Below are 8831 nucleotides of genomic sequence, written 5' to 3'. Positions count from 1 at the left end.
TTTTTTTCCATGGGAAGAAAAGCACAGCCCCCCCGTGTTTTGAAGGCAGATGAGAGGTGGCCCCTAAGAGGCCAAGGCCAGCCTGAGCTGTCTGTCCTGGCAGGTTTCACATGGGAACAATCCTCGGATAGAATCAAATTTGGAGGTAGAATCCTAATTTCAGCCATGGGTCCCTGGAGGAGAAGGACAGTTCTTTCCCACAGAAAGGAAAGCAAGGAACTCCAGCATTTCAGGGGCAGATGAGAAGCAACCCTCAACATGCCAAGGTCAGCCGGACCAGGCAGGTGGCCCCAGGAGGCCAAGCCAACCAGTCCTGTTCCATGTTCTTTGGATCCTTGGGGCCCTGCAGCATCACAATTTTGTTCCCCTGAGGCCCAGCAATATCACAGTGGTCTCCTTGGCTCTACAGCAGCACAAAGGCCCCTTGCTTCCATGAGGCCTTGCTGTGTCCAAACGGTTTCCTTGCTTCCATGGGGCTGCAAAATAACACTATGGCCCACTGGTTCCATGAGGTCACAGAGTGTCACAGTGGTCTCCATGATTCCATAAGGTCCTGCAGTGTCACAATGGCTCCTTGGTTCTATTGGGCTCCTCAGGATCACAGTGGCCCCTTGGTTCCACAAGGCCTGGCTGTGTCACACTGGCCCTTTGCTTCCATGAGACCTTGCAGTGTCACAATGGTTTCCTTGGTTCTATGAGGCCCTGTGGTGTCACAATGGCCCCTTGATTCCATTGGGCCTCTTACTGTTACGTAGTTCTTAGTTCCGTGGTGCCCTGTAGTGTCACAGTGGTCTCCTTGGCCCCATGGTGCCACGCAGTGTCCCAAGGGCCCCTTGGTTCTATGAGGCCTGGCTGTGTCACAATGGCCCCTGGCTCCCATGAGGCCCTGTGATGTCACAATGGTCTCATTGGTTCCACGAGGCCCTGCAGGTCCACAATGGCCCTTCAGTGTCACAAGGCCTTGAAGTGTCATAATAGTCTCAGCGGGTTCCCCCGCTGCTTCACAATGGCCTCCTTGGTTCCGTGATGCCCCGTAGCGTAACAATGGTATCCTTGCTTCCACACAGTCAGAATGGCCCCGTGGCCTCATGGAGCCCCACAGTGTCACTGCGATCCCCTTGATTCCACGAGGCCCTGCCGTGCTACAATGACCCCTTGGTTATACAAGGCCCTGCGGTGTCACAATGGCCTTTTGGTTCTGAAGTGTGCAAGAGCCTAATCATAGGAGAAAGGCTCCAAAAAATGCTTTGTCATTATCACTGCTCAGCACCAGAAAGGCTTCAAAAGTGCTTCGTCATTATGGCTGCTTATCATAATCACTTTTGAACGCCTGGAAACTACGTGCCGTACGGGCCGTGCATAGCCCGCCTTGAGGCCCATGAAAAGGAAGGCAAAACTGGTGCAAAATGTGGAGGCGAAAGCGAAAGGTAGAATCCCTGCCCTTTGCCTTTCCCCACACCACCACCACCGCCAGCCACGAGACACCCTGAGGCCTCCGGGAGCCGACGCCGCCCGCCTGGGGAGAACCCCCCAATCCTTCACCCTGGACTGAAATCCCGAGTGAGCTGTGCAACCCCTACCCCTGCTCCTTCGTCCCAGGCGGACCGAGGTTCAGCTGCAAGCATGGAGCCTGCATCTCGGAGGACGGGCCGCCGCTTTCCAGCCAAACTGCTCCAGAGATGGGAAGAGGCAGATAAGACGCTTCAAACAGCAGAAAAAAAAAAAGGCAAAAACTTCTCCACTTCCCCCACCCTGTCTCAGCAGCAACAAAGGTAGCACAGTGTGGTGGTGACTTATCCTATGCTTTTAGAGTAACCTTGGCTTTTTCTAACTCTTCTCTACTTTTCTCCGTCTTTCGCTTTGCCTCTCTTACCATTAGATAAACAGATACCCATTTTTTTGGCACCAACATTTAATCTCGTTTGGTTTTAATCTCATCTCTGGGAATATTTTGAACCTTCAAAGTTCTTTCCTTTTTATACTCAGAGATTTTGTTTTCTTTGCCCTTCTGGGTGTAAATCAGATAGTAACAAAGTGTCATAATGGTCTCCACGCTTCCATGAGGCCCCACGATGTCACAATGGACTTTTGGTTCCATGAACTTTCGTTCTGTCAGCAACAGTCTCCTTGGGTCCGCAGTGTCACAATGGACCCTTGGCTCCATGAGGTTCAGTAGCGTAACATGGACGCCTTGATTCCATGAGGTTGTGTAGTGTCACAATGATCTCCTTGCTTCTGCGGCCCTGCTGTGTAACAATGGGCCTGTGGTTCCATGAAGTTCTGTACTGTCAACCATGATCTCCTTGCTTGCACAGTGTCATAACTGACCCTTGGTTCCATGAGGCGCCTGGCCTCCAACAGCCTCTAAGAGACCCTTATGGCCCCTCAAGGCCCCTCACAGCCCCTCATGACCCCTCGGTGCCCCTCACAGCTCCCCAGGGCCCCTCATGGCAGCTCACAGTCCCTCACAGTTCATGGCCCCTCATGACCCTTCACAGCCCCTAACAATCTCTCATGGCCCCTCACAGCACCTCATGGCCCCTCATGGCCCCTCACGGCCCCTCACGACTCCTCATGACCCTTCACAGCCCCTAACAAGCCCTCATGGCACCTCACAGCCCTTCACAGCCCCTCATGGCCTCTCACAGCCCAAGGCATGGGACTCCTTCCGAAGGAGAAGAGATCGGGCTCTGCTTGTTCTCCTTTTATTTTGGTCACTTCACAGTGATGAGTAAAGGAAAGCTGAAATGGAGCCTTTCCCCAGCATTTCCCTCTGGGATAATTGCGGGGCTGAAGCTCTGTGCTGGCGCTGGCCCATGTGTGAACATCGCTGCAGCCCCCCACAGCCTTTGCTGTCCCCCGTGTCCATTCCCGGTCCCTGAGACCCGCCCAGCTCTGGCAGCAGCAGGAGCCACCGCGCAGTGGGCCCTGTACCGGCACAGCCGGGGCTCCTGGCCAAGAGCAGCAGCAGCGCCAGCCCCTTCCCACCTGCTTGTGCCTCGGCTTCCCAAGAGGTTTTTCCCGGTGAATTTCTGGACTAGAGACACAATCAGCCACAAACAGACCTGATTCCTCAGAGCCCGGCTGTGCTGCCCTGATGCAACCTTCAGAGAAAGAAAGGATCCGGTTCCAGCACTGTTCCCAGCACCGTTTCACTCATCCTCAGGTGACAGCAGGAGGCTTTTCTTGCGTTTGCCTTGGGAATTACAGATCATGGCTGCTCTTCCCCCTCTTCTGGTTGCCACTTGAATTTTATCTGAAAAACTGCAATTGCCTCTTTTGATCGGTGCTAGCCACAGTGCTTTTCTGATGGGGAATTCAGATGCTTTGTTGCAGGCATCCTGATTAGCAGATCTTGAAATGTTCACAGGTCTATAAGCAAAAAGTCGAGGAGAATGAAAGCCATACAGGCCACATTCACAGCGCTCAAACACAGCCCTTTTGCTGGTGCTCTTGAAATAGAATCAGCTGCCAGAGGCCAGCACAGAAATTGCCTCTGGAGTGTGGAATGAAACGAAAAAATCCACCGGGAGAAAGAGGAAGCAGAACTTCTGCACTCGCTTCATTGCTTCTTCCCAGCAGCAGGAGACGTGGATGTCCAGAGGTACGTCCCGCTGCTGCTGACCACAGTGAGAGCACAGCCTGCTGCCCAGTCCCAGCGGGACCCCGAGCCCAGCCCGGGGAGCTCCCGCAGCGTCGGCAGCTCAGTGGACGCGGTGCCAGGGCCGCAGCCCCGGGAACACGCCCGCCCATTGTGGGGCAGCGGCGCAGGCCCAATGTCCTGCGGCCCAAACTTGCTGCTGCTGCTGCTGCTGCTGCTGCTACGCAAGGCCCATCCTTCTCCCCCTGCTCCTCTCCCAGCACGGCGCAAATTGCACCTCGCGGGATGCTTCCCCGGAGGCTGCTCAGGCGCCCCGCTCCTCTTTCCACCTGAGCGTCACTGCGGAGGAATCTTTGGCGCACTTCCGTAAGCCCGGGCCTCTCACTCGTGCTGAATCGGGAATGCAAATGGCCTTGTTAGGAAAGTCAAAAGCCAAGGGAACGGATTAGGAATTATTCAAAAAAACTACCCTTCTTCCAGGCAAGGTACACCAAGTCATTTCCCGCATTTCTCCTTTGCAGATTCTTTCAGTCGCCTGCTCGGCGAGCTCCAGCTTCTTCTGCTGCTTCCTGTGAACCGATTGCACTCTCGATTTGAGCACCAACGCACCAGATGTGCAAGTATCTACGCTGAACTCAGAAACCAACTGCCTCTGTCAGACCATTTTCACAGTCCAGCTCACTTGCAAGATGTCCACTGAGAGCTTGGAAGGATTAGCCCCCAGCTCTCCACTTCTGGCTGCAGGCTCCGGAGATTCTTTCTCTCCATTCAGCCAGCCTAACAATTGCTGCTACCCCCTCCTCCTGTTTCCTTAGCCTACAACAGTAACGATGAAAACCTTACCCACGGCACAACTCGCTAGTCCACCAGGAGGAGAAAGGACAAGTTGTCAAGCTCTCAAAACCTTGGTCCTGCTTTGCTGCAAGAGTCCTGCTGCACGCACAGTGTGGCAAGCCAAGAGAAGCTGCATGTGATGGCACATCTTGTGACAGGAGCTCCAGCTCGGTCTCCAGGAAAGGGTCTTGAAAAGAGCAAACATCACTGTGGACAAGATTCTTGCAAAAGCAAAACAGCTTCCCAGAAGGGACATGCAAACGGAAAGAAACAACCCAAGATGTTCCCGTATACTATTAATTGCTTCCCTTCTATGCTCCCCTTTTCTGTCTTGCACTAGTTCTACCTCACAGTCCTTCCAAACTGATCTTACCTCAAACACCTAGGACTTAGCAAGTTTGAGACACTCTACAATACCAAGAGCTACACACAGCTTGCCTTCTCCCTGTTTGGCTTTGAAAGCAATGCTGGAGACCCCAGAAGCCTGCCAAGGGAAGATTTTAGAGCCCAGTGCCTTGCTCGGCTCTGGCTTCTAGAGACAGGGCATGTGCTCCCATGGGACTGCACCCTCAGCAGTGACAATAGACAGCAGCAGCAACAAAGGTGATTCCCATGACACTGTCGCAGGGCTCAAGACTCCGTGTCTTGGCTTCACATGGCAAAGCTCACTGTCCGTTTGGACAGACTCAGCATCCAAACTAGTCTGCTTTTCTACCTGTGTCAATGAACAGCAGGAGAAGGAAACCAGCCAGCAGTTTCTTTGCAGAGAGGGCCTTTGTTCCAGGCTGAAAGTGCTGGATTGGCAGGGAGGAGGCAAACAGCTGAGAGCTTAGCTGCTCTATTGGACCGGCATCAGAACTCAGCAAAAAGAGTGTTTCCATTCTTTTATTTGAAGCCTCCTATCGGCAGTCTCCGATTTTCACCTGAAACCGGACAAGAAAACAGCAACAGCCCTGCCGACGAGGGCACCGCGCCGGGCACGGCCCCGCCGCTCGCACTGCCCACGCCGAGCGGCCGGGGAGCAGCGCTGCACCGCGCAGGGGCTGCACGTCTCCCTCCTCACGTCCTGCTCTGCCCTCCCACGGGGCTGCCTCTGCCTGGCGCTGGCAGGCTCCTCATTCAGCACTTTGCTCTGCTCCAGGCGAAAAGCGCGGACAGCGCTTTGGTTGCTCGCGAGCAAGAGACCGCGGCGCGGGGCGAGCCAGCAGCAGCAGGGGCAAGTTGCAAGATTGCCGCAAGGAAGAGTTACAATCTGGTGAAGAAGAAGCTAAACAAGACGGTGCGTTTGGCGCGGCTGCGGGAGGAAGAGATGCTCCGGGACTCCGCTTCGGCCCCGGAGCGGCCCGTGCTGGCCCGGGGCGCGCGGGGCTCGGCCGCGGGGCGCGCGGGGGAAAAACGGACACCCGGGCAACAGACACACGGACACGCGGACCAACGCTCCCAGCGCTTCAGCGGCAGCGGCGGCAGCAGCAGCAGCGGCAGCAGCGGCAGCAGCAGAAGAGCAATACAAGAGCAGCGGTTCTCCAGACCCTCTGCGTTCCTTCTCCTGTTCCTCCTCTCCTTCTCCCAGTGTCCCGCATCCCCTGTCCCGCTCTCCCTTCAGTGCTCCACCCCCTCCGCCCCTTCCGCGGCCTCCCTCTCCCCATGCCAGGCCGGGCCATGCCCCCGGCCCGCCCCCGGCCCCGGGCGGGGCTGCGCCCTCCCCGCCCCCGGGCGTCCCGCCGCGGTCTCGCCTCCGCCCGGCTCTTGCCCTACTGGCGGTGGCGCCGCTGGGCGGGCATCAGTGCCTGCCTCTTGGGCAGCACTGTTAGCCTCTGGCTCCGGCTGGCCCGGCCCCGGCCCCGGCCCCGGCCCCGGCCCCGGCCCCGGCCCCGGCCCCGGCCCCTCCCGGGACCCGCCGAGGAGACAGACGGCGCGGCCGCTCCCGCCGCGTCCGCGGCGTCTTCCCCGGTCCGAGCTCTTCCGCTCGGCAGCGCGGCCCCCGCCCCCGAGCCGCCGGTGTCCCCTTCGAAAGAGGCAACATCTGGGGATACCCGGCCCGGGGCGGTTGAGGAGCGCCCGGCGGCCGTTTCTGGCCCCGGGCCGAGCGCTGACAGCCGCGTCTCGCCGGCAGGGAATGCGCTGCAGGGCCTGAGGGAGCGCTACCTGGAGGGTTCGCTGCTGGGGCGCGGCGGCTTCGGCAGCGTCTTCGCGGCCACGCGGCTCTCGGACGGCGCCCCGGTGAGTGGCGGGGCCGGCGGCGGGCGCAGGAGGCGGGGGGCAAAGGAGGGCGCAGGAGAAGGAGGATGGGGCTCGGCAGGGCGGGCGGCGAGCTCAGCCCGCTGCTCCCCTTGGCTTGCAGGTGGCCATCAAATGGGTGCCACGGACCCGCATCCGTCATTGGGGCGAGCTGGTGAGTGAGCGGGGGGGGTAGGGGTGGGGGTGGTGGGCAGCGGGAGAAGGCGGGGCGTGACGGGCGGGGATGAGCCGAGGCCCGGGAGGGTGGAAGGCGCCAGGACGCCTCGGGGGAGAGCGGGCGTGGGGGCAGCGGAGGGCGCAGAGCATCCCGGGCTGGGCGAGGGCTTCCCGAGCCCTGGCACGGCATCAGCCCCACTGACGGCATCGTGCTCCTCCCGCAGCCCAACGGCACCAGCGCACCACTCGAGGTCGTGCTGCTGGACAAGGTGTCCACCGGCTTCCCTGGTGTGGTGCAGCTCCTCGAGTGGCTCGAGCTCCCCAGCAACGTGGTGCTGGTGATGGAGCGGCCGGAGCAGTCTCAGGACCTGCTCCATTTCATTCGAGCGCGGGGCTTCCTGTCAGAGGAGGTGGCACGGGAGCTGTTCCGCCAGGTCCTGGAGGCCGTGCGGCACTGCACCAGCTGCGGGGTCCTTCACAGGGACCTGAAACCAGAGAACATCCTGGTTGACCTGGCCACGGGCCAGGCCAAATTGATTGACTTTGGCTGCGGCACCTACCTGCAAGACACAGCCTACACCAGCTTTGCAGGTGAGTCCTCACCAGGGTAGGCTCCCGGTGCCGGCATCTCGCGGCCCAACCTGGCTGTGGCAGCGGGGATTCTCCCTTTTGATGCCAGTCATGGGACCGAGTTTTCAGCCCAGTTGCTTTTGAGTGCGGGTGGCCGGGGGGCCATCTTCCAGCCCTGCTGGCAGCCTTCGCCAGCCACTCTGCCCAGGACTGGCGCTGGGGCTGGGGCAGCCAGTGTGACAAAAACACACCCGTGGGTGGGGGTAGCAGAGGGGGGGGGGCCAGAAGCTGTGCACCCGCCGGTTTGGTGTGCAGGCAAGAACCGGCTTGGACTGCTCAGCTCGCCTTGTTTGCCTTGGCTTCAGAATGTTTTTTTGGGGCAATGCAGGCAGGGAGGGTGAAGGCATGGTTTTCCCACCCCCGGCACTGAGCGGGTTTTCCCTTTGCATGGAATGCTTTAGCCTTGCCAGGGCTTCCGCTGCCCTCTTGTGACACCGGTGGCTTCTTTTACAACCCCCAGTTTGTCCACAAGTCACAGGCGCTGGCGAGAGGGCAGCGGGTCATGCCGTGTGCCGCCGGTGCAGCCCCCGCGTGCCCAGGGATGCTGGGGCGAGGCTCCGGGAGCAGGCAGCATCCCGCTAATGAAGTGCCTCTCTATTCCGTAGGAACACCAGCGTACAGCCCCCCGGAATGGACCCATTTTGGCTGGTACTACGGCGAGGCAGCTACCGTCTGGTCCCTGGGCATCGTGCTGCACCAGATGGTCTGCGGGCGGCACCCGTTCCCGAAGGGCCGGAACATCAGCTGGGGCCAGCTGTCGCTCCCAGAACGGCTCTCTCAAGGTGCATGCTCATCCCTGCGGCACGGGGGGAATAGCAGTACTGGGAGACAGCAGCGGGCTCATGAGCATCCCGCTCTGGCAGCTGCCGAGGAGGTGGCACATGCCTCGCTCTCCTGCTCTCCTCCAAAACAAAGAATGGATGGGAAAGTTCAGGCACAGCTCGGAGCCCCCATGGCATGGCCTGGGCATGGCAATAGTGGGGCAAAGCGGACAGGAGCCTTCTGCAACTGACCGGCGCTTTCTGGTTTCTCCCCACAGACTGCAAGGAACTGATCAGATGGTGTCTGTCCCTGCACTCCTTGGACAGGCCCTCATTAGAAGACCTGTCGTGTGATCCTTGGCTGCAGGATATTCATCATCCATAGAAGAAGGGAGAGAGCCACAGGCACACTTTGATCCAGGGAGCCGGTAAGTTACAGCTCCACACGTGCCTTGGCCAGAAGAAGCCAAGAAACGCAGGCTTTTTTGCCCTGCCTGTATTGCTGCGCAGGGGTCGTCAGATGGGGACCCGCAGCCCTTGTGCTGGCGCTGAGCTGCTCTTCCCAGCACTGGTGGCTGCCGTGCAAGCTGCTTTTGCTTGTCCTGCTTCAC

General features: G+C 59.2%; 1 protein-coding gene across 1 annotated transcript; it reads left to right on the top strand.

Moving 5' to 3' along the window:
- The first annotated feature begins 6079 nt into the window (after nucleotides 1-6079).
- LOC138102067 (serine/threonine-protein kinase pim-1-like) lies at nucleotides 6080-8605 on the top strand. Its single transcript, XM_068999825.1, has 5 exons — nucleotides 6080-6655; nucleotides 6777-6827; nucleotides 7054-7420; nucleotides 8065-8241; nucleotides 8499-8605. The coding sequence occupies exons 1-5, from the start codon at nucleotides 6080-6082 to the stop codon at nucleotides 8603-8605; spliced, it is 1278 nt and encodes a 425-aa protein (XP_068855926.1).
- The last annotated feature ends 226 nt before the right edge of the window (nucleotides 8606-8831 follow it).

Source organism: Aphelocoma coerulescens, unplaced genomic scaffold (assembly GCF_041296385.1).
Source record: "Aphelocoma coerulescens isolate FSJ_1873_10779 unplaced genomic scaffold, UR_Acoe_1.0 HiC_scaffold_60, whole genome shotgun sequence".
NCBI classification, from domain to species: domain Eukaryota; kingdom Metazoa; phylum Chordata; class Aves; order Passeriformes; family Corvidae; genus Aphelocoma; species Aphelocoma coerulescens.
The sequence above is the reverse complement of the archived record's forward strand: the minus strand, read 5'-3'. Positions and strand labels throughout refer to the sequence as shown.